The sequence below is a fragment of the Netta rufina genome, assembly GCF_964035555.1.
Source record: "Netta rufina genome assembly, chromosome: Z".
NCBI classification, from domain to species: Eukaryota; Metazoa; Chordata; class Aves; order Anseriformes; family Anatidae; genus Netta; species Netta rufina.
The window spans coordinates 40,813,383-40,838,880 of record NC_140126.1 but is presented as its reverse complement, the minus strand read 5'-3'; the positions used below and the strand labels follow the sequence as shown (position 1 = coordinate 40,838,880).

At 36.1% G+C, this 25,498-nt stretch overlaps 1 protein-coding gene across 1 annotated transcript in view; it reads left to right on the top strand.

The window, feature by feature from the left end:
• Positions 1 to 470: 470 nt before the first annotated feature.
• FANCC (FA complementation group C) overlaps positions 471 to 25,498 on the top strand; it is a gene marked incomplete at both ends in the record, with an annotated part of 68,857 nt that continues 43,829 nt past the window's right edge. The window contains 3 exons of the mRNA XM_084304775.1: positions 471 to 635; positions 2,224 to 2,308; positions 6,469 to 6,563. Of these exons, the coding sequence (XP_084160901.1) occupies positions 471 to 635; positions 2,224 to 2,308; positions 6,469 to 6,563 (345 nt within the window). The remainder of the gene's footprint in view (positions 636 to 2,223; positions 2,309 to 6,468; positions 6,564 to 25,498) is intronic.

The window sequence follows — 25,498 nt, the reverse complement described above, 5'->3', positions numbered from 1 at the left end:
AGCGCATGCTCCACAGCCCCTTTTGTTTTGATTGAACCATTTTTTTTTTAGTGTTTTCATTTGTCTTGAAATGGGCATTTTCAGTTTTTCCTCATGCAAAGCATTGTAAATTAGTGTGCTCTCGTATTATTGTAGTATTCTCTGAGTTAAATATTGGTGATGACAAGTTCAGATCATAAATGCCTGAGAAACAACTGGGTGGCACATTCTAAGGTAATTTATTGATTACTGTGCCACCTTTGTTACCTTGTCACAATTGGGTTATTCCTTTATTACCCTATTACTACTAGAAAGAAAATTGGCACCTTTATGAGTTGCAGTTCCCCCCCACCTTCCCATTTGAACACAGAAAAGGGTAGTAGAAATCCTTCTTCTTGTTCTCATTCAAGGTTTCAAGCCCCAGTGTTTGGTTATGCCTTTTTTTTGAGTTGTAATCTTTTTTGTTTTGTTTCGTTTCCCAGGGTTGTGGAATGGCCCAGGATACTACTGTGCCAACACTGGACTTCAAATACTGGTTGGATAAAGCTGTTGAGTGGGGTCAAGCCACCACTTTGGAAACCCAGAAAGATGTCTGCCTTCACTTGCCCCAGCTGCAGGAGTTTCTACAGCAGACTTATGAGACTTTGAAACATATGGTAAGTGACTTTAAAAGGAAGAAGTGGCCTCTTTTGAAGACACCCTCAGAAACAATCTGCAGCATGTTTTGACAAAAACAGAAGCAAAGAGGCTTGGGTTACTGACCCAATGTATTACTGGATCAGAGAAGCAAACTGTGGAAGCAGTCACAGGTAATATAAACAGGAATGTCCTTCCGGTTCCCCTGGTTTATCAGGAAAGGAGCTTTTTCTACTTGGTTGGTCGTTGTCACGTGAGATTTCCCGGCCGATGCTCTAACCTCTTTAAAAAAAACTTTAAAATAAACAAGAATTTGATTCTGGTTGTCAAGCCATACATTGGATTGTTTAAAGGCCTTAACATGCAAAATTGTAACTGATCCTGTAAATCTCAGAGAGTCTGTTGACACGCTAACCCCAGTGCTGTGGCATATGTAGTGAATTCCATTGGCACATGCTGCTGACTGTTCTGTTTTCTAATTTGATTATTGTCTGCACTCACTAGAGTACTTTTTTTTTTTTCCAAGTAAGTTTAGTTGGTTTTATGCTTAGTTATGTATACGTTTTCCTGAGCATGGCTTTTTCAGTATATATATTAATTTTAATTAGCTTTAGAAGTGTTGTGTTATGGTATGAGGCTGACTTCTTATGGAAGCAGTTCTTGTTAAATATTCTTCTTCTCTAAAAACTGCAGTTTTTAAAAAATCTGAATTTAATTTTTAAATACAAGATTTTCAAGGAGTGATATTTCTTCCTCTATATATCTGTCTTTTTCTTAGAAGAAGAAAACAAACAAACAATTTTTAATGTTGCTACTTCAAGTAATCTGAGGCTTGGCCTGAAATGGACCTTGTGAATATGGCCCCAGAAAGTCTGGGGCTAGCCCCAAATGTGAGACAAATGTAAGGAATTTATTGCAGCAGCAGGAGATGGTTATCATTCCTGCTACTTGCATGTTATCTCAGCACAGCACCCTTTTTAAAAGCCTTCATTTATTAGATAGTAAAGCTACAAAAATGGAAAAATAAGACCGATTACACAGGATTGTGTATAAACTACATTGCCTACTACTTTTTTAGTGAAGCTGCTTTCTATTTGGTTAAAAGTTAAATGGCAGTTTGTTACTGACTAGTCATTAAATAAGCTAATTTAAAGAAAGCAAGCAGAAGTAACAGAAAAATACTTAGTTTTGTGCCATAGTGAGTATTATTTTTTTCAGAAACTCTGTGAGACAGTATATTAAAGTAATGAGGACCAACAAAAGTATTTGTTGTAAAAGTAATTGTGCTTTTATTTATTACTAAATCACGGTTACGAACACTGTTTTCTTATTACTATATGTGAGAGGAATTAGTAAATTTTCTACCACAATTAAACATTAGCTGAGGAAATTACTTAAGCTTTAACTTATGTGAGTTATGATATTATAGCTGATTTGACTAAGCTCTGCTTTTATTACCTACTTGCAAGTGTTTTGTTTCCAGAGCAATTCACAGCAAAATCATTGGGACTGTAATTTACAATAATCTGTATCATTAGCAATTCTTCTAATTTGCTTTTGATGTATGGTATGTTTATTGTCTTTTTGTTTGCTTTTATGTCTTAACAGAATTCAATTGTAGCAATTCAGCAGTTCCCTTTAATTGGCCAGCTACTAGGAAGGCTTTGTTGGAATCCTTTTGTTATAGGATATGGTAAGAACCTGTAATGATATTTCTGTAACAGTCCATAAATTTTATTCCTCAGGAATTAAAAAAAATACAACTTGGTATATACTTCAATTTTTCCATAAAAATGCAGCATTCTTTCTTCATTACCTCTGAATACTGCAAGACAATGAGTTTTACTTCATTTTTGTTTGTTTCTTTTGGTATCAAGGTTGCAAACAATACAATTCAGAGAACTTCACTTGCTTTAAATGGAATCCTTCTCTTCACTTCAGTGCTTGGAGATGGGAGAAGGAGATTTCCCAGCACTGGTAGACCTGAAGATGTCTGCTTATCCATTCCCACCACTTCCGCCTTTTAGAGCCACCTGATCTCTCTTTGGGCTGCTGGCACTTTAGATTCAGATAATTCTCATTTTGTTTGGCACTAGTTTTGAAGATATTCTTTAAGATAGTGCTGGTAGATGCTGACTCTCAAGTGGGTTTCATATAATTTCTCATTTGGATAAATAGCTCATTCAGACATGTCTGAGACCAGGCCACCCTTGCAGTAGAAGAAACTGATTCTGTTCAGAACAGTCTTTCATACTAATAAATGGAAGAGAGAAAAAAAAAATAATTATATATCTGCATCTTGTCCAAACCACAATACCTATCACCTTAGATGTATGTCTGCTGGTGCTGGATGTTGACATGGCTGACCACTCAGTGCAGGAAGCATGGTCTCCAAGGGAAAATAACCTCCTCATAAACACTCTTGATCAGGAGGGGGCCAAGTTAGCCATATATAGAATGCTTATGTGAGGGAAGCACGACCAAAGAAAATCTCATGGCTCTACTTGTGGTCCTGAACCACGAGGGACACATGAGGAATTCAATCTTGGTAAGGAATTCCAGTGTTTTTTCTGTGGGCTGGGGGATTATGTTCTCAGTAGGCCCCTCCTGGTTTAAGTTTTGAGCCCAAATATCTTGAATCCCAAACTAATACTATAAATGCTGGGGAATTTCTTGGTGGTTCTCTATGTCAACATATGTGTGTGAGCGTGCATGCTTATGTATATATTCATTTCCCCTGAAAATTCAGTTTTAGCTAATCTACATTTTGTGTTATATATGTGTATATATGTAATATCTCTATGCATTTTTCAGTAAAATTTTACAACAGGATCTAAAAAGAATATTTCTGGTTCTAAGATAAGTGTTTTCTCATTAGTTCCATGCATCTGGCCCAGCTCGTGATGGGTTATGGATAAATGGACTGCATCCTAGGATGATTGAGACCACACTGAGTTATGAGAAAAAAACGCATTGCCTTTTTTCTTCTTTATCTTTTTTTTTTTTTTTCATGAGAAGGAGTGATGGGGAAGGAGTAAAATGTGATTAATACTAAAGCTTTTTTGTTTTCTTAACACAGCTTCCAAGCTGTCTTAAATTTCCTCCTAAAATTGTCATTCATTTAGTTGCAGTTTCAACATTAATGTGTTTAAGGAGTCCAGCAGAAAGTTGGAAACATTATTTTTTTTCATATAATTTCCACCTTGTAGTAACTAATTTTGTTGCTTTGGATGGCTTACTTGGGTAGTGAGCATTCTTTTGTGCTATTCTAATATCAGATATCTTGGTTCATATCCTGAAAATGGTTTTCAGTGCGTGCAACAATGGTATATTTTTCATGGTGATCACAGTTACTATCAAAATGGAAGGAAAAAAATGCAGAAAGTTTTCTGTGGTTCTCTCTGGTCTTTTGATGCATTTGTCTTTCACAGCTGCCACAATTATATTAAAAAGGTCTATCCCATCTTATTCTTAAGCATCCTATATTTCTTCCCCAATTCTAAAGCAGTTGTGAAAAGGAAAGAGTGAACCTGGGAGTGGCCTTCAGATTATCACTGGTATTTCAGCAAGAGTGACCCCTTTTCCTTATTTTCACAGATCTGTGGGAAGCTACTTCACTTGTAGCCAAAAAGTAGTTTTGACTGGGGAAACTGTGAATGTGTAAAAGTCCCTTATCTGGGGGGAACAATTGGCATGGCTTTGATACAAACATATCCTGCTTTCAAACACAGGTTGAGGTTTGAAGGTAGCTATATCCATGTAATCTCATTATCCTGACAAAGTGTACTTTGCTCACCGAAGCTTTGCTTTTATCATTTTAGCTTTTGTCATACTGATTTGCATTTCTGACAGGCAATAGTATATATAATTCACTGCTATAGTATGCAGCGAGTCTTTGTATGTAGCAAAAGTTCTTCTCAACCAGAAGTCTAATTCAGTAGTTATGTTTTTTCCCTGCCCTTCCCTGCCCTGCAAGACTGTCACTTAAATAAAAGGACATACCATATGACATACAATGACATACTATAGATCTACAGTGTAACTAGGATGAGGCAGAAGAAGGGACACCTGAACTACATGTACATTGTTCAGGATAGGTGATTTGAACTCAATTTTTTTTCCCTGTCTATTTTTCAGTATGTTTTGACTTTGTAAGTTTATTTTTCTTTTACTTTTTCTGTTAGTAAAGTCTGAAATTTACCAATTACTTGTACTAAAATAACGGCTATTTGTAACGGTTGGAAACTTCTGTGTTTCCAAGAAGCAAAAGGTTATCATGTGGTTGTTTGGACAAGTAAAACGTGTATTTTTTTTGCCTCCCAAAATTTGCAGATTAGAGTTGTACTGGGTAAAATGTTTTTTTGAAGAAGATAGAGTTGCATGTTCGTGTTGATGTCTGACTGTCAGTTCAATATAGTTGCAATCAAAGTCTAAGGATACTTTAAATTTCTGCTGAGGAGTATGCAGGTTGTCTCTTGCTCTGATCTTAAACAATGTAGGAAATCATTAGCCTTGTAAAAACACATATTAAAAAAAAAAAAATTCCAAACACACAATGTCAGAGTACCTTAAACTGTAGTCAGTTAAATGTGTATAAGAAGCCATTTCAGAGCAGAGATGCTAGTCAGTGGGAGGCCAGTGATGGCCTACAGGCTTGTTGGACATTTATTGAGGAATACTGGTTTAAATCAAAATTAACATCTCTGATCACCTGGTGAAAACACAGGCATTACTTAATGGAGCTTTTATTTTTTCTTCAGGCTTTTCCAACAAAGCTCTTCTAAATAATACTCTTTATTACATCCTGAGTAGCAAATACACAGAAAACAGAAGAAGTCATTTGTTGAACATGATAATATTTAAATTATCTCCTAATGTAACTTCTGAAAGTTATGTGGCATTGTCTGTTTCTATCTTTATATTAAGAATAATAGCACTTATTAAGTCAATATCAAAGCTACAATGATGCATCTAGTTTTCATAGTTTGGGATACAGTTATGCAGTTTTATTCTGGGATAAAATTCAGCTTAGAGACTCCTTGTATCTGCTAAAGAACATTAAAAAAAAAGCCTATTGAAAGCAAAGTAGTGGAAAAATGGTGAGTTACATGGCTTTTTATCTGCTTACTCCAAATAATCAGTTCTTCTATGATAATACCTGTGCATCTAAGTGGTGATAATATTGATGAGTATAGAAGGTTTTCAGAGAAGGCAACTTGTTTCCAGCAGTACGTTATGATTAAGTAAAATGTGATCTCACGTTGAAGAGAAAATAGGATTTTTTCCATCAGCATTTTGGTGTTGTGCTGTCTGCAGAACTGTCATTTTCCTGAAGCATGGGGAATTCTAATATATTTTTGCAGAAAACTACGTTCTACGTTCTTCTTGTGATTTATTTCATACTTAACAAATTCAAATTTTTCAGAATGAGCACCTTCAGTTGTGCAGTTTGGACACCAATGTAATAACTATTTTTTTACAGCTGATTATTGTTGATTAATTATATTAATCAGATATTTAAATTAATGTTTCTTGATGATAGCTTCAAGTATTTTTTATGTAAACAATTCATTAAGTCATACATGTTTCTTAAGAACATCTAAATATTCTGTAGATCTTAATCTGACTCCTTTTAAAATGCTATTAAGGAAATGACTACAGAAGAACTACTACATATGAATAGTATTAAATGTGTTGTGCAAATCTGGTAGATTGAAGCATTATGAGTTGAGACTGATATTCGGGGCTTTATTTTTGTGGATGGATAGGAATTGTTGTGTGTAATTCTGTCTATGTTTTGATTATACTTTCCCCCCCACCCCAAATGTATCCTTATTTACTTTTTTTCTCTAGATGAAAGCCAGAAGACTCTGATGTGGTGCTTATGTTGTCTGTACAGCAGTGAACCACAGAACCCTGTGGAATTGAAGGCCAACAGCTGGATACGGGTAAGTGAATGAATCCTTCCCAGGACTGCTTTGAATTAAATTGATTATTTAAAGGTGCTACATCTACAGCATAGAGACACTGTCATTTAAGAAACCGTTTCAAACACAACTTCCATACATATTGCATTGAAGTGTGTACTGCTCTAATTATAACACAATCTGTGCTAGCCTGTCATTTCAAATATTAAAAAGATGTGGCATTTTAAAGTGGGTAGTTCTGATGACTTATAGCCTAGTACAGAGTCTCTAAATCTAGTAACTGTGAATAGTGAGCAAAGACCACAACTCAGAAGGGAAGCAAGTGTTATCAAAAAAAAAAAAAAAAAAGAAAGAAGAAGAACCTTTCAATTAGGATAAAATAAATAATCTGCCGAAATACTGTAGTTTGTTTTGAAAACAGCTTGTATTTCCTCTTTAGTTTCATTCTTTTTTGCTTTTGTTTAGTCTCCTGCCTATGAAGAAGCTAATTGTATCCAAACTTTCTTCAAAGGCAGTCATAGAGGGGAGGGGTAGTGCTTGTGTGTGGATTTATATTTAGCGATTTAAGGAGTAACGAATCCTTAACTTTAATCCCAAATTTAGGGGGTTTTCATAGGCACATCTGTTCATATTTTGTGTATTTCCACAGTGAACCAGCAAAGTACACGAGCATGTAAATAATTTGCAGCACATTGATGCGTAATACTATACATTGCTGAATAGCAATTTTTGGGTGCAGTGTTGTTGGTTTTTACATCTTTGCATTCTCTGTGGATTTTTATCATCATATGGTTAAAAAATTAATTGAATTGTCAGTATATTTTTTATAGCTTATCGTCCTCACAACTAGTGGGACTGCAGCACCAATCTCATTATCATTTTTGTAAAAAAATCAGCTTATCAGAAATTTTCATCTCTGAGTAGTTCATTTCTTAATTACTAGTTGACTTTATGCATTTCAGTTTATCTAGGTATGAATGTAATACAGATTAGTATAAAATAGGTAATGGTTTTGCTATGTTTATGTTGGAAACTAGCTGTACATAACTAAGTAGTAGTCTTGATATTGGTGCAATAATTCCCAGCAGTACATTCTCACATTCTGGTGCCCCTGGGTTCTTATACATGTGTATTTTGTGGTTTGTACACTATACCATGAAATTATCATTAATTTTATAATAACTAAAATTACTCTTATTTTTTTTCTGTTTTGAACGTTTCTCAAGAGGCATTTCAAGAGGTTAGTATACTTGTGATTGACTGTGCAGCAAAGTAAAGGATTTTTTTTAAGTCTGCTTGAACACCAAAGCAAAGCGATGCAAAAACAAATCTGTCTTCTCTTATACATTCGTATTGGTTAGACATATTCTTCACATGGACATAGCAGATTGACAATAGGATCCACTTAGGTATTCCACAGAGAATAATTTGTCATAGTGTGTGTTATTAACAGCAGCATACACATCTGCCATGGTGAGTAGGAGTTAAACCCAGGCAATGATTGTGATCTACTGATTGATACATTTGTGGTGATGGGAAAACATGCCATTTTAACCTGTGTTTGATGTAACTGGACTGGTGGCTTTGGTGACACGAGAAAAAGCATCAAGTAAACATGAACAAACATTTAGGGATGGATGGGGGAGGGGCCGCTGCTCCTGGCAGCACTGCCAGTTTAAGCTGTCCAAAGTTGGGACAGACACACAAGCATTTGATATAAGACACACTGCAGGAATTTTTCTACCTAGTCTGTGAGTTTGAATCAACCTTAAATAATAATTATGACTCAATGGGTCAAGAGTTAACGTAAAAGTGACAGGGAAAAGGGCATGGAGGAACTCAAAGCAATCTATTTCTGTCATTCGGCACTTCCCTAGTTGATTAAAGTGTGCATAGCATAATATGGACTGAAATGCAACAAGTTCATATTTTGATTTGAGAGAAAGAAATAACTGTTAGAAAATTTTAATTTAAAAAATAGGTTAAATAATGGAGATAGTAAAACGCACGGTATAAGGATACACAAATTGAGATTAAAAAAAAGGATATTATTGCTTTCTACAGTAGTTAGAATTTCTTCTCACTTCCTCACTGTCTGGAGTGCATCATAGTGCAACCACTTATTAGAGAAAGTGGTTCTATCTCCTTATTCAAATCAGTGTTGTAGTTCTATTTACCAGCAAATGTGATAAGGACTATTGTGCTTGTTTGTACAGAAGAATGTAAGTGAAGTATTTTGTTACTCTTGAATAGTTTCTTTTTTATGAAAATAGAAATCAATATCAGATAGCAAAAGAAACATACAGTAAGTCTGCTGACCCATCTAATGTATACTGACAGTTATTTCCTCCTGATCTGTTTTATTTTCCACATTATTTGTCACAAAATATTGTCACAATTGGGGATCAAGATACTTTTGCTATAACAACTATAATTTTGAAGTTTGTGTTGGCTGTTTTCCTAGTGGCTTGATGACCAACCTGTGCAGTGCCTTGGTCTGACCTCAGCCTTGTTCATTATACGGTGGGAGCTCTTTACGGTGGGGATATTGACTGTCTTGTGGAGAAGATGCCAAATACAGTTGTTCACTGTGGAAAAAATGACCCAAAGGTTAAAATACATAGCTGAAATGAATTCTTGGGGATGGAGAGGAAGATAATTTTGTAACAATGTGATGTAAGGAAATTAAAATCCAGAAATTACTTCTAAATAAACCTCTGAAATTCAGATTTTACTTAAAATATTTTTAGTATTATGGAAAATTTGCCTATTCTTGGACTGAAATAATGATCCTCTAAACTAGTTAAGCTCAATCTAGGAGGTATGCATGGTAAGCTTCCACGACAGTGCACTGAACAGACTTCTGTGTTAGTTCTGTATACACTGATACAGGAGTTATGGAAGAGATACTGGTTTACTGCTTTTCAGCTTCTGCATAACTGACCTTAACAGCAGCCTTGTCCTTTTTGCCCTGCAGCTCAGAGTTGTTATTATCTCCCCAGGTTCATGCCTCAGCATGCAGTGAAGAGGAATACTTATATTTTAAAGAGGTGAAGTAGTTCACTATGTCAGCCAGCATGCATCAGATAAATGAAGACCTCTAGGTGCACCTTTAGTCAATGCTAGTGTAACAAAAAGAAAAAGCAAAACCAAACCATAAAACAAACAAATACATCCAAACAAAAAGCAAGGAGTGGTTAATGGTTAGTGGTTGGACAGGCAACTTTACCTCTTCACTACTAACAGGTAAATTTTAAGAAGGAAAAATATTAAAGATTGACCTTTGAAGATTGCTTCCCAGTTTTATGGGTTCTAAATTTGTATTAGATTAAAATTCTTCTCCCAAAATGCAAGGTTATACGTGACTGCAAAATGATGCTATTCAGCCAGCACAGTGGTGAATATTCTTCTTTCCTTTGTTTCCACATCAATATCCATTGACTATTAAATTGGGCCTTCGTTTTTTGTCATGGCAAGTACCAGTTTCCAAAGAATACTTTGTGGACTGTCAGTGGTTCTTTGATGAAGGTCATTGATAGAAAAGCTGATCTGAAGTCCTTTCAGCTACTGAATTAGATTTTCAATCAAGTAGCAAAAAATGTATTTGCTGCTTGCTTTCTCTTTAAATTTCTTGCCATTGTAATAGTAAAGCTGAGTTGTTTGAGAAGAAGGAAGTTAAATATGGAAAGTAAGGTAGTTGCACTTGATCTATATTATTAGTCAACTTCAGAAATCAAGATGATGCATGTCTGTAAGTCCATTGAAAGAATCAAATGTGCAGAGGAAAGACCTGATATTTAATTAACACATGCAGCATAAACTGCAGTGTTCTTAAAATGATATGCTATTTAAAAGAATGAGACGATTTTCTTTTTTTTTTTTTACATTCTGAATTAGAATGTTGAAAGCTAGATTCCTTGTTGATGTACCAGCCTGGCGCAGTGCAGAAAGCCAAGATACACCCTGCCACAGATTTGTCACTGAATGAATCAGTTGTGACCTGGTAAAACCAGTTTATCAGAAAATGCTTTAGTTTCTCCATCTGGCCTTCTCTGAGCAGAGGCTTTTGGAGCTGTACGTGTGGTGTTATAACACAGGCTTCTGTCTGGTGGGGCTAGAATGCTTCGTTTCATTCGCAATGCAGGTTGCTCTTGCAGTGGCATTGCATCAACTAGAGATTGAAACCTACTTTTCTGAAGTAGTTTTCCATTCTATTAACTTGATCACATCTCCTCCTCTCCTTTAAACTTATAAACTGTGTTTATGGATTGTTTACTGCTTTGAAATTTGTTACTTTATTACACTATCACTGCTTTTGATGTATTGTTTTGGAAGGCCATACATATTTGTGAGAGTGCTGTAGCCTCTTTCCTTTAGGGTTTGGTAAAAACAAGAACTGTTAATATATCTTTGTTGATCATTTGTGTTTGTTTGTTTGTTTGTTTTTAAAGGTTTTTTTTAATAGTTTACTCTCCCTCAAAGGAGAGCAAAGAAATAAGGTACTGTATGTGCAATACCTTAAACATAGGGGTGGAGGCCTATAAGCCTCTGCATGTATTTTTGACCATAGTTTTGGGGCCTGGCCAAATTTTGTGTGGTTCTTTTGGTTATCTGTATGCTGAGCAAGGCCACACTTTATTAATAGCCACAAAAGTATTAGATGTCCTTTATAAGAATAATTTTTAATGGCACTGTAATTATAAAGTTCCAGTTATTTAATGGCACTGTAATTATAAAATTCCAGTTATTTTTTTGTAAAAATACATAATTAAACTTCTGTGGTTTATCTTCATAAGATTTCATACATATTTATCTTTTACCACTGTTTTTTATTGGTTATTTTTTAAATAGTGGATGGTATGATGCAAAATTAATATAAAAATTTTCCTTCAGAAACCTTTGCTTTTGTTGCATCAGTGAGCAACAAAAGTTCCTCAGCAGAATTGTGTAAAAGAAATGTTTCTATTAAAATACTAAAACTGATTTTAAAATAACAACAACAAAAACAAAACTCTTAATCTCAGACTTACCTATTATTCGTTCATTAAGTTGCTGAGGTATTTCTGCTGTAAAATCAAAGTTTTGAATTATGGTCTGCAGTCCATGCCTCTCCCTGTTGTCATTGAGTTTATCTTCATGGTATTCTGCTGAGCTAAACAGAGTTGATGGAAAGGTGTCAGACCACTTATTTCCAAATATATTCTACCAGTAAGCAGAAACCATATTATTCTTTCCTTTGAACACAGTCAGCACTCAGTAAACAATGATAAGCACCCAATTACCTCTTTGAGAATGCAAATGTTGCCTTTTCAGATACAGCATTTCCATTTTGGCCAAATGCAGTATTTGCAGGAGAACTGCAATCTTTGCTTTCTGGACTTTCCCCTGAGATTTAGCGAAATCATCTTCCTAAGTTATTTTTGAATAGCAAACACTTAAACAATTTGAAATCCATTCAATTAGTACATTAAGTGTTTGGCAGAACTGCTTATACACAATGCTTAAATGTTTCTGGTAAAAAGGGCTTTTTGTATTTATTTTTTTTTTTCTTGTGGTGGTGTTTCTTTGTTTGTTGTTGTTGTTGTTGTTTCATTAATATGAAAACATAATGCCAAGGAGAACCTTCTGGTTAGTATCTTTTCCTTTAGCATTGATATATTTGCCACCTGTGGAGGACATTTTAAAGCATCTTGAGTGGAAGTCTCGTTTTCCAGAAGAATGGAAGGGCATATCCTCGTCTTTCACATGCCAACATTTATGTACCCTAATGTTGTATTTGTTCATTCTAAATTTGATAGAGGTCTGTCTATTGTATCTTTGAATTCTATTGAATTGATTTTCAGTGGGTTGCCACTCCTCAAATAAGCCAGAACAAGAAATTTACTGCCAATTAAGCACAGGATGTTTGAGATTTTTAGTGATGTTCTCCGGATGACCTGTTTTTTTTTTTTTATGATCATCTTGACTTTTTCATTAAGCTACAATTTTAATTGAGTTGGTTCAGTTAATGAAGCACTGACCTTTCACCCCTCGTTCTGAATCTGTGCCAGTATTTTCAGCAAAATGTTCTTTTAAGGTCTTTGCTTTCTGTGCAGCAGTATTTTGTTTTTATACAAGAGCATTCACTTAATGAATGTCATTCTAATCTTGCTATGTATGTGTAATATCAAAATGAATTAACCCATCATTGGAAGGATGGTCTCTCAGTGATGGCTGAAAATGGAAACATCTGTGATTTACGTCTTGGAGCAGTTGCACCTGCATTGAAATATGTTGTTACCTCTCACTATAAACTTGGACTTCTGTGTGGTTTCCCTTTCTTCCTTGGCTATGAAGTGCTTCTTGACTTGTATTTTGCATCATGCAGCTAATAAGTACTATCAGATTTGTCATTCTTAATAGTTTAATTTAGTGACATATTTTGAATATGATACATTTGGATATTTAGAAATAGCAGAAAAATAAAATTGTTATAAAACAAACAAACAAAAAAAAACACACAGGAGTTCTGCAAAGTGAAACTTCTTAAAATTTTAGGATTCAAGTAGACTTACTGTTTTGTCTGCTAGGGAAGAGTTGCTCATCTTTGATTTATTGTGAGTCTGTGAGATTATTTACTTCAGAAATTGAAATAGAAAGTACTACAAGAAAAAAGAGTGATAGTAGATATGGATGGAGTTACTGGCAAGTTACAAAGAATAGCTGAGGAAAAAAAAAAAAAAGGAAAATTAAGGAAATTAAGGAAAGGTTGGAGACTGTGAAAGCATGTGTACTTTCATGTATTTTGGCTTCTATCTGAAATTATTTGCCTCTGAAAAATCATTTCATTTAGTGTTTTCTGTGTTTCCAGAATAAAGAGGACAAAAAGGCATCACATGAGAACATGAAGGAACTGAAAAGGACTAGATTATCTATGAGAAATACAGAGTTTCTCAATATATTTTTATAAATGTATCTGAAAGCTGTTTTGGGAAATGGAAGAAGAAAAAGGGGGATCGACTCTGTAATTCTCATGTAATTCTCAATCTTCTTCATGTGTCTGCTTTGTGGAACAAAGTTTAATTTGAGGGATATATACCTCATATGTATTTGTTAAAATGCAGTATGCAGCATATGTAGAAAGAGATTGTTTAGAACAGGACATAATTGTTCACAGTAAATAATAATGACAACTTTCTTGCTTATTTTGATTGCTTCTACCTTACAACCAGTAGTGTATATTCTTACATACCAGCAGATGGCATTCTTCATATTATATACAGGTATGCATAAGTTTACATTAATAAGTACACGGTTTTCCATTTCACGGCCTTCTGGTATGTATTCTTCAAAGAGAACATCAACATTTTCTTTTTATAGCGTTTCTCTAGATTAGAATACAACTTCACTGTTGTCCAGTTTGTGTGTCTTAGCTGTCTGATACCGGCACAAGTGAGAACTCTGTTTTAAGATTTCTTGAAATTGTTAGCAACAAATTCAGGATACTCACTAATAGGAAAATTATTTTCATGCTTTTTCTAATTTCCTGTATATGTAATGCATGCAGTGAACTGTTTTTTGTCTTTTCTTGCCCATAATTGTTCCAGAAATGAGGAACAGTTCTACCCGTGTTTTTACTTGCTATGATGATAGTGGCTAATTCTTTTATTTAATTTAATTATTTATTTATGAATTTGGGACTTTGAGAAACTGTTTTGTTAAACACTGTAAACAAACAGTTTAGAATACATTTTTGGTTCTGAAGTGGTTACAATGAACCTATCATGCAAATAGGTTTAAAAGAAAGAATCAAAATAAACGATTTCTTTCCTCCAGCCTCCTCCATCCATCACTGTTATAAAGTTACGAGTAATATACTGAACAGTGCAGTTTTTTTGTAGCTCCCATTCTCTGTTTTCCCTACTCAAACCTTACCATTTCCAGTTTTACGACCGTGGCCCATTTATGTATGGCCATGCACTGTACTTTTAAGGACAAAGCCTCTATATATATCAGAATTTTGTTTGTTTGTTTGTATGTCATCATGTTACTCGTTTTGCTGCTCCCATGGTTTAATTTATTCAGTTCCCTGTTCTACTGGGGTCGTTTTCAAAGTTTTATTTATTGTTGGCATCAGACTGTCACCACAATATTGGATACAACAAAGCATCCATTCTTTTGTTTCTGACACCTTGTTAAGAGTAAGCCTTTTGCAGTGCAGTACTCCAGCCTCTCCCAAAACATAAGGAGAATTACACCACTGAACACCAGTAGATGGCACTCTCTTTATTAAGTGATTACCAGTATGTACATTCGCACGAGTGTGCATATATAAATGAACATGCATTCTCACTCACTGTTTTTAAATAGTAATTATTTTAAATGTTGCTATGGATTAACAACAGCCTCCTTGCCCTTCCCCTTGAGGGTGCTGAATAGTGTTCGTTATTACTTGATAGGCACAGGCCAGGCCCCAGCAAAGCGCAGCATGCTGTAGTTCTGTGGAAGTGTGCCAGGGTCAAGGCATACTTCTTCCAAACATTCTGTCAGTTCTTTAGAGCTCCACACCTGTTCTGGGATGAATTCCCAAACCATTGGAGGTGACAGCTGTGATAGATACCTGCACACATCCTCCCACGCTGCTTGCCACCTATAACCAACCTGCCTCAGGGCAGATCTCTGGGTGGTATTCTTAAACAGTTGTTTAACCTTAAACAAAACCAGAAACATGTTCAGGAAACATAGCAATAGGAATATACTGGTTTGAACATCCCAAGGATATTCAGAATTCTTAAGGGCTATTGTAACTATCTTGGAGAAGGGCAAGGTGAAAATTAACTCCATCCCAGCTGAAACCAGGCATTCTTCTAACTCATGATTCACCAGAAAACTGAAACACTTTGAACTTAATGTAATTTTAGAAATGTTTTTGTTATGCAATGCAATTATTAATGTGCTCATTATTCATAAAATTTAATCCAATTTTAAATCCCACATCGGCTCATATCCTGTGGACAGGATGGGAAATGCAGATTTTGATGGCGTTTGTAAGTTGACAAGCCATTGAAGCAGTGTCCAAGAAACCTGAATGTTGTGTTTGACTTGAAAGTCAAGGAATGATGAGAAAGTATGTTCCTAAATAGGAAAAGATTATTTTAAAATGCTCTTTAAATTTAAAGGGAAAACATAAAATATACCGCTACTCAATTCTGTTCAAAATTCTGATGGCAGTTTTGTGTGTGTGTATGAAACTAAATGTGCAGGGTTTTTTTTGTTTAGTTTGTTTTTGTGTTTGTTAAGTTGATGTGTTTAATTAGGAAGTTGACTAAAGAATAGCAAACATACCTGAGTGAATACAGTTATCACAACAGTTAAACTGATGTTTTTCCCATTGTTTACTTCAGTAAAAAAAAGAATCAGAAGTGTTTATTCCCCCTAGTTCCTAGGTCAGCCCATCTTGCTATATGAGGAAAATTAAATATGTAGTCATGACAATGACTATAAGATTTTTTTGCTCACCTAGTCCAGTTCTCTTGACATGTAGTGCATATGCACACTGATGGACTAGATTACAGGAGGAAACCGAAATGGGTATCTGAGGAACACTTTGTTCTATTGCTTATTATTTTTTTTCCAATTATTTATAATAGCATGAATTAAAAAGCTATTTTGACTGAAGAACAGCTTTACGCCCCACCCTAAGAGAGCTGAAAGAATATATAAAAGACTCAGATTTTCTGATCTGTATCAAAACCCAGAAAAGGGAGAAGATAGTCCTCCTCTTCATAATTATTGCGAGTAAATTAATTGATGTTTTAGAACAATTTTCAGTTGATTCAACTGGAGAAAGTTAGGTGAATTCTCATTACAGACATATATACAAAAGCTATACTCATATTGTGTAAAATGAAACATAAAAAATAGATATTTTAGGTGGGGAATGCATAGGGAAAGTGCAATTATTAAGTTATTTAAAAGTTTCTAAATAATACAAAGCGGAAAGAAAATCAGTCTTACGGACTTGAGGGTGGAATCACTAGTAAGAGATGACAATGTGATTAGGATATGGGATAAATGGTGAGCCACACTTCAGCAGATATAAACCTAACTTCTGATGTTAGGTTAACTTATTCATTAAACAGCAGTTTGACACTTAAGGTTTTGTCAAAACTAACCAAACAAGCTTGTGTCAGTTAAAGCCAAAGCATGGGAAGATGGAGCGCTCATTTTGTCAGGGTCCCCTTGCAAATCAAATCTGACGGGAAAAACAAAATGGTGATTTGAAAGGGCACGAATATCTCAAAACTCTTGGCAGTGCCTCATAACTTTTGTCAGGAGCTTGGGCAGTGGGCAAAAATAGAAAAAAGAAATAGATCTCCAGGACAGAAGAGTAATATTCAAAGTGCTTATGCTTCTATGATTCTTTTCTGAAGGCTGGCTATTCTGAAGAACACTTGACTAGTACATTTGTTATCCATGTACAAAAATAACCTAAGCTAAAACCACAAGTTAAATATTTTAAAAGAGTATATCTGATAATGACACACAAAGAGAAATGCGTCTGAAGGAGTGACTGATGCCTGATATTAAACTTGCTGTAACATCAGGGTTTAATAGTTGTTCTCAGGGAAACAAAGCAAATGTTTTCAAGTTCAGCCCTCTCCACAGGGAAAACTGCTTCTGTTTCTTTGTCTTTTGGGTTGGATACAACAGTCAGTTTGTTTCTCCACTGCAGTAACGTGTTTGAAAATACAGAAGTTCTATGATACTGGAAGCAAAAAAAAAATACAAAACTCAATGACAGAAGAGCAGGATCAGAAACTCCAAAGCATTTTTGAAAGAAACAGAACTTTTGAGTTAAGTGAAACAACCAAAAATACCTTTGCATAAACACAACATACCTGTGGAGAAGCATATAGCAAGACAGGCTCTACTAAGTGGAGGGCTATCATGTGTGCATGGACAGTGTAAAGTCTTCTGAAGGGATCTTACATATTTAAGTTGTCTTAATCTTCAATGTATATGTAATGATGTGAGAAGCTGTCTAACAAATATGCACTTGTTAAGAGTTTGAGAAAAAGAAGATACATTTAAGAGAAGAATCTTCTAAGCTTGTGATCATCTCTGCAAAAGAAGAGATGGTATCGCTGCAGTCATGTTGCAGCCTTGCAATTAAAATGGGCAACTACTACTATTTGTATCATGGGCCTAACAAAAGTGAGTAAGAACTCCTACTCTTTCACAGGCTTTACTTCATGCAGTAGAACATTCATCTTTTTTCTTTGTGGGAGTCAAACTTCAGCTGAAATGATAATAATCCAATTATGGGCATTTTGGAGAAAAAAAAAGTCTGAGGATAAATATAATAATCAAACACTTTTCATCTCTAAGTATTGCATTTACAAACCTAAATTTGGATGTTGGAGAAAATTGGTGTTTACTGGAAAATCCAATAAGCATTTGGAAAAACATCGGTGAGGCAAAACTTGGAGGTAGCTCAACTATTTTAGTGTTGTACCTAAGAGTATTAAAGGCTAATTGAAAATACATGTTGGTTGCACCTTGTGAGGTTGAGTATTGAGTCCATAATGTGACAGATGAAGCTCATCATAGATAAATGGAAAATGCTACACATATGGGTGTGAGGGAGCACCAAGGCTAGACTGCTCCACAGGGCAAGGTGAGCCAGGATCCAAGGGTAACAACATGGCAGATGTGGCTGTGGTGTTTTGCAGAAATGGTACTTTATACAGAAGTTTGCATGGTATGTAGATTAGAAGAGCAGGGCAGCTCCAGTGACAGTAACCAGGATCAGCCATGGGGAGAGTGATCACCAGGGCAAGATCATGGTGATGAGGTAGGTTCGAGGTCAAGCCATCAAGTCAAGGCCATGGGCCAGGCTCTGGTACATGATCAACCACAAGTATACCTGCAGCATACCTCAAGCAAGGACCAAAGCCAGTGTTTAAATGTGGTTTCTAGCAAGGTCAGGAGGAGCCAGCTTAGTACAAGTCTTGCTCACACAGCGCTGTGTCAGAGCTGGCCTGGAGCACAGGTGGCCAGGCCCCTAGGAAGGGGAGGGCAAGGTGGCTGCAGAACGGACAGTCAGACCCTTAGGTGATTGTTATTACTCAGGAATAATGATCTTGTAATAAGAATAATGTCTTGGAATAAGAATGGATATTTCTGTGAAAATGCCGCCTATCAGTAGATGCTATTCAAGAGAGTATCATGACAGGAATGGGAAACAAAAGAGAAAATACTTTGTGCTCCTTAAGAAAATGATGACAGTGGTAGTCTGTGTCATGAGTAATTGGTGCAGTTTCTTTGTCACCATTCTGAAAAGAGCACTAGAGGTAGAAGTGAAGGGACGAGCTGTAAATACAGTTAAAGGCATTGGATAGCCTCTGTCTGAGGAATGACTAAAAGGACATCTCTGTTGTCATGTGCTGGTAAAGGGACAGAGGTTGGAGTTTTACTGTGTATGTAACTTGTACACCTTTGTTGGTGTTCTGGTGATGTTATTATGTATAGGAATATGATGTTATTAAGTGTAGGAAGGTTTTTTTGTTGATTTACATGGCATATGTGGGCACTGTGATGACTCTATATATTAATGATAATTCTTAGACTACATTTATGGTTACAGATTGTTCACCTTGAAAAAAATCCCATACATAGAATAATATATCAGAGGTATGTAAAATCCCAGAAGTTTTAGAGAGGGTCAACAGCAAATGAGTTAATTCTTCAGTGGGCTCCAATATAAGGATCATTAGATGAGAAGTAATAGATTGAAAACTAGAATTAGTATTTCTCTGTGTAAGATACAGTCAAACTGTGGATGAGATGGGATACACAAAATTGTGTTGGTTTTAGTTCACTGAAGACAAATTCACTAAGGGTTACAAAGTAGAAAGATACTGCTTCCAGTTTAAGAAAATCCTCAGCTGCAAGATGTTAAAACTGTCTGTAGGACATAGGACAATACAATTAGATGCCTATTCTTTTCATGCAAGTTTTCCTAAGGTTTCTGCCTTTACCTGCTATCAGAGACAAGATACTGGGTAGATAGTTATTTGTTTGGTAATTAATGCTCTGGTGTAATTCAAGTTGTCTTGTTTCAAACATACCATATGTAGTAATTGTTAAAGGTAGCATTAGAGAATGTAATTTAAGAGAGCAAGAATGTGATAAAAGAATATTAGTTCAGAAGGTCACAACAACATAGCTCTAACTACTGTTTGAAAGGACAAAGGGAGGCTATTGCAGTAGTCTGCTGGATTGTGTAATGGTTGTCATGGTGGTTCTTTGAAGGCATTGGAGAAAAATATATTAAAAGAGATAAATAAATCTTATTTTCAGATTATGGAATTCTTAGTTATGGTAGAGATGTTTTAGACTGTTCTGAAATGGATATGACATGATACTGAGAAATCTGTTAAGGCCTACTTCAGACGCTGAAAATGCAGGGCAAGTCAAGAGAGAATCCCCTAAAGCTGTGTAGGCATAGAAATAAGTACTCTTCAGAAAAAATAATCTTTGATTATTGGTCTGTTTCTTATAGATAGCCTCCATATAAGATACTGTATTTAATAAGTTCTTTTTTTTTTCTTTTTTTTTTTCCCTGACCACTTCTTTGTAGTAGTCATAGCATATTCAGTATATATATGGCATTTAAATTGCTTCTGTGCAACGTATTAGTAGGCCACACATAAGTTCTTGAGTTTGCTGCACTACTGATATTTTTTTGCTCTTATTTTTTGACTGAAATTTCCTTCAGGTCTCACTGTTGCATCACATGATTTTTGTGTCATACATAATGAGGTTTCTACAGTGTAAATTAGAAGATCTAAGAGTACAGTTTCCAAAACTTTGCTTGAAAAATCTTACAAGGGTGTGGGCAGTTAATTTTCCTATATGTTTCGGTAGCTGCTTGTATTGAGACACAACCGGACAGTAGCACACTGAGAGAAGGAGCTCTACAAGGGTCAGTAAAAAGGATTTACAGTGAGGAAGCGGAACGGATTATTATGTATGATTTTTTTCTGACCAAAGGTCACAATGTCTGCTGCTCCAGCACTGTGAGGCTAAGAGGAAGGATACCTAGTTACTTGATCCTTATTGCACTGTTTTCTCACCAGTTTCCTTCTGTTTCCATATTCCAGATTCCCTTTTCCTCTCCTGTTTCTTTTTTCATATCATACTGATTTTACTGATTTCATAGAATGGTTTCAAATTTTGTCTTGAGATGATTATTTTTCTGCCATGAGTACTCTGTATACTTTGGGAAAGAACCACTTTCCAAGTAAATGCTGTATTTCATATGAGATGTAGAAAGAATGAAGTATGAGATGTAAAAGATGTACAAGGTTTCTTCACTGTCTCTTTTAACTGCTCCATTCTAACTAGCCTGTAAACTTTGGTACCAGACTGGATGTTTGTTTTTCCTTGTCTCAGCATGTTCTGCTAAACCTTTGATGTGAGATGCTGTTGCCCCAAGTTTCTCTTAGGACTCCAAGAAGATCGTAAGTCATAAGACTTCATAGCCTCCAGAATTTAATGCCAGTGTTTATCTTTGGTTTTATAAAGCTTTTCTTTTTTGTCTTAACTAATCAGTTGGCTTCTTTTTTTTTTTTTTTGAGGAACAAGGACCATCTATCTCCTTGTCCAACTCCTTATCTTCTGCTTTGGGTAGGAATACGTTATTGTAACATATTTTGTTACCCCACCAGGCAGTGTCATTCGTCCTTCTGACACAGGGTGAGATGATTCACTAGTCTTGGTGATAAAACAGAAATCATTTATCCGGCTTTTAACCAGCAAAAAAAACTCAGCACTACCCTGAAAGTCAAATGAAAATAGAAACATTCAAAGCAGAAAACTGCACATTCTTTCCTTTCCATTTGAGCTTTGAAATCTGAACACTTTCTTTTTCCTTCTTATCCAGCATGATGAGCTGCCTTATTGCACCATGCTACTATAAAGCCTTGAAACAGAAATTATTCTGGCAGATGAAAGAAGCATGTTATGTTGTAGAGAGTGTGTCACAGTGAAGGTGAAACCCATTCTTTAGGGCATTCTCTGTCCAAGCATTCTGTCCTTGGTCTAATTCTTAAGTAAGAGGTCTACACAGGCACTCTGGATAACTTAATTCCATCTGTTACATTGGCTAATCTGCAGACATTATGGACTGCTACAACAAATAAATAAAAGAGAGGTGTACTAATATATATAGTAATGCAGCTGTTTTTCTGCCACATAGAGTTTCAAATTCCAATCTCAAATTCCCTTTACAAACACACTCTTGCTGTAAGTATCAGCACTTCATAACAGCTCATGCCTATGATCAGACAATTAGTTTTCCTTAGCACCAGTGGCTTTATGAAAGTCTTCGTATCAGTGAGTATCTCAGGAGATTTACTCTCTTTCATCAAGAGAAATAGCTGTGAGAAAGTGCATCCAGCAGCTCACATTCACATACATGTTATACATATGGAGCATCATAGTTATTTAGGCAAACAATGAAATGTTTTTTCATTGTTTCAAATTGTTTTTCATTGTTTCAAAACAATGGACAGATCATCCTGTCCAGCTGATAGTGGGTAATAATTATTTTACTTAAATAAAAGCAATAATCAAACATAATGTTATCTGAACTAGGCAATAGTGCATACTGTGAATCATCAAACCCATTTGTCTGTCATTTCTCCTTGATTCTATCAAGTTATCTTTATAAGATTATGAGCTTGAAAACAAGAATGATGTCTTCTGGGTTATTTTCCATGACTGAAGGTTTTCTGAGATGCACTATTTTGCCTCAGCGATTACCAAGAGATCATTTTGCTGATGACACCAAGCTGTCAGCAAGCTGGAGGAATGGGATGCCATTCAGAGGGACTTTGACAGGCTTGAGAGGTGGGCCTGTGTGAACCTCATGAGGTTCAACAAAGCCAAGTGCAAGATCCTGCATCAGGGCTGGGTCAATCCCAAGCACAAATACAGGCTGAGCAGAGAATGAGAAGGAGATGAGAAGGACCTGGGGGTATTGGTGTGTCAGAAGCTCAACATGAGTCAGCATCATGGGCCACATCAAAAACAGCGTGGCCAGCAGGGTGAACGAGGTGATTCTCCCCTCTACTTTGCTCTTGTGAGACCTATCTGGAGCACTGTGTTCAGCTCTGGGACCCCCAGCACAAGAAGAACGTGGACATATTAGAACGAGTCCAGAGGAAGGCCACAAAGATGATCAAGGGGCTGGAGCACCTCTCCTGTGAAGACAGGCTGAGGGAGTTGGGGTTGTTCAGCTTGGAGAAGAGAATGCTCTGGGGAGACCTCATTGCAGTCCTTCCTTACCTAAAGGGGGCCTAACAGGAAAGCTGGGGAGGGACTCTTCATCAGGGGGTGGACAAAAAGTAGGACAAAAAGTAATAGCTTTAAACTGACAGAGGATAAATTCAGATTAGATATAAGGAACAAATTTTTCACTCAGAGGGTGGTGAGGCCCTGGCACAGGCTGCCCAGAGAAGCTGTGGATGCCCCATCCCTGGAGGTGTTCAAAGCCAGGCTGGATGGGGCTTTGGGCAGCCTGGTCTGGTGGGAGGTGTCCCTGCCCATGGCAGGGGTGTTGGAACTGGGTGATGTTTAAGGTCCCTTCCAACCCAAAACATCCTATGATTCTGTGATTTTGCCTGGAACTTGTCCCCATCTGTTGGTCAGAGACTGATACACCTTCTGTCCCACACCTCTTTTTCCCCAGGATCAACATTTTTTTTGTTTTCAGTGTTTGGTTATCATGCAGTTTCTTTGGACTCAACTGCATATCCTTTCTGTTTATGGATCAGTAGATCACCTGGCTGTTTTCTTCTCTGAGACACACTTATATGCAGAAAATGTCCATAAGGGTGGCACATTCGCTTAGTATTTATTTCCTGTAGGAGTGCTAATGTAGTCAAGAGATTGAGGCACACTCCACCAGTGTGTGGAGTTAGGCCTCAATCCAGTATGTGTGGGATAATTGCTTGAAGCTCTGTTCGTACCCTAACCAAACAGCAGATCTTCATGGAGGCTTACTGAAACAATACTGTCCTTGGCAGAATATTTTGTGCTAAGACCAAAGTCTCTCACAATGTGACTTTGAGTACTGGTAAGTCCTCAAACGTGAGAGAAGATTTTCTCTTTACACCATGAAGATCTGCAGTTTGTTACACATTTACTCAATTTCCTTAGTGACCTCTTTCTTGTAGGTATTGAATTTAATGGGGTGTATACTCCCCTTCTGAGGGCATACACCCACAACAAGGTAAGGCAGGGTGTGATAAGGTCTTTTTGCAAAACAGTTCCTTTTCTTTGATTGTCATTTCATGGAATGTGTGCCAGCACATCTCAAAGGAACTGCAATTGCACTGTATTTTGTAGTTTTTGGAAGAAAGGCAATGACATTACTGGAAAATGAGCTTTGTTATAAAAGTTCTTTTGTCCGGTTTTTAGTGTTGTTGCTTGTAATTTGGGTTTAATACAAATTAAATCATGATTTTGGAAGATAGTATTCTTTCTGAGCATTTTTTCTGTAATATATTAATAAAGACATTAAGTTATACATGAAGATATATATTGTACACAGGAATTAGGAGAACCTTTTCTAAGGTGAAGAACATTCATTTGATTTTGTGGTCAACATACCTGTTTTTTAATAAGACTGTCTATATACTAGTTTTATTTATGTTCACACTTTGTTAGACAGTTAATCTAGGGCCAAATCTACACTTTCTATGGAGAAAGAATAGCTGTGGACCTTAGCAGGAGATCTATGTGACTAATTCTTTGCAGGAATGTTTCACAAAATGTTATTAAGAAAGAACATGATACATTAAGTATAATCCAGATATAATATTTATTTTATTATTATTATTATTATTTTTTTGTTTAGTATTCTCTTACCTTTTAAAAGTAATTTAGCTTAGGGATATGGTTTAGTGGGGACTGTTAGTGTTAGGTCAGAGGTTGGACTCGATGATCTTGAGGTCTCTTCCAACCTAGAAATTCTGTGATTCTGTAATTCTAAGGTAACATGAAGAAGATGAGTGGAAAGTGGGAGATTAAAAGCTAAACTGAAATATCTGAGTTAAAATTATGAACATACTTTCTTTGTTATTATTGAGAAAGTTAAAGGAAAAATAATGCTTCATAAAACATAAGGTTTAGAATGGTTTTATTACAAATACATTGTTTGAAACTTTATTTTTGTTTTTCTTCCTTCTAAATTAGTAATGTTCAGACTAAAATAAATAAATAGACTGCTTCTTATGTTTGTAACAGTATTACTGTAATATTTAACCATAGGTAAAACAAAGATAATTAGAAGGGAATGCCAGTTTAGGAGAGTAGGGGAGGAGTGGACTGGGGGATCTGTTTTTTCCTAGCAGTTGTGGGAAGAGGGAGGTCTGTGTTCCAGGGGGCATGCTTCCAAGAGAGAAATGGAAAATGTTAAGTCTCCTGGAGGCCAAAGTAGTTCAAAGTTACTTAATCACTTTCTGAGACTCACTTTTGTGGTTTTAGGGATCTTACGGCTTTTTTGGTATGTTTGGAAAAGAGGAGTTGTCATTCCTCTTCTAACCTGTGCAAATAATCATCAGGAACTTTGATCACTGCAAAGGCTGTAGTGTATTCGTCCAGATGAAAGACATCTGATGGTAATTATAGTATGTATCTTGTTTATACTTTTCCTATTCACTCTAGCTGTGTTTTTCCCCTCATCCTTCAGCAGTCTTTGTGGCACTTTTCCTCAGTCACTGTATGTGGAACTTAACCTTGCCTGTAATCAAAGGCTTGTATCAAAGAGAGTCTGAAGACATTTCCACAGGAAGTGGTCTGGAGTGGGTGGAGATGAATGGGCTTTTAACCAGTCATTGAATTTTTTTGTTCAGCCTTGCTTCTGGTACATCCTTCTTCCCTTCATTGCTCGGCAATGTTACGCT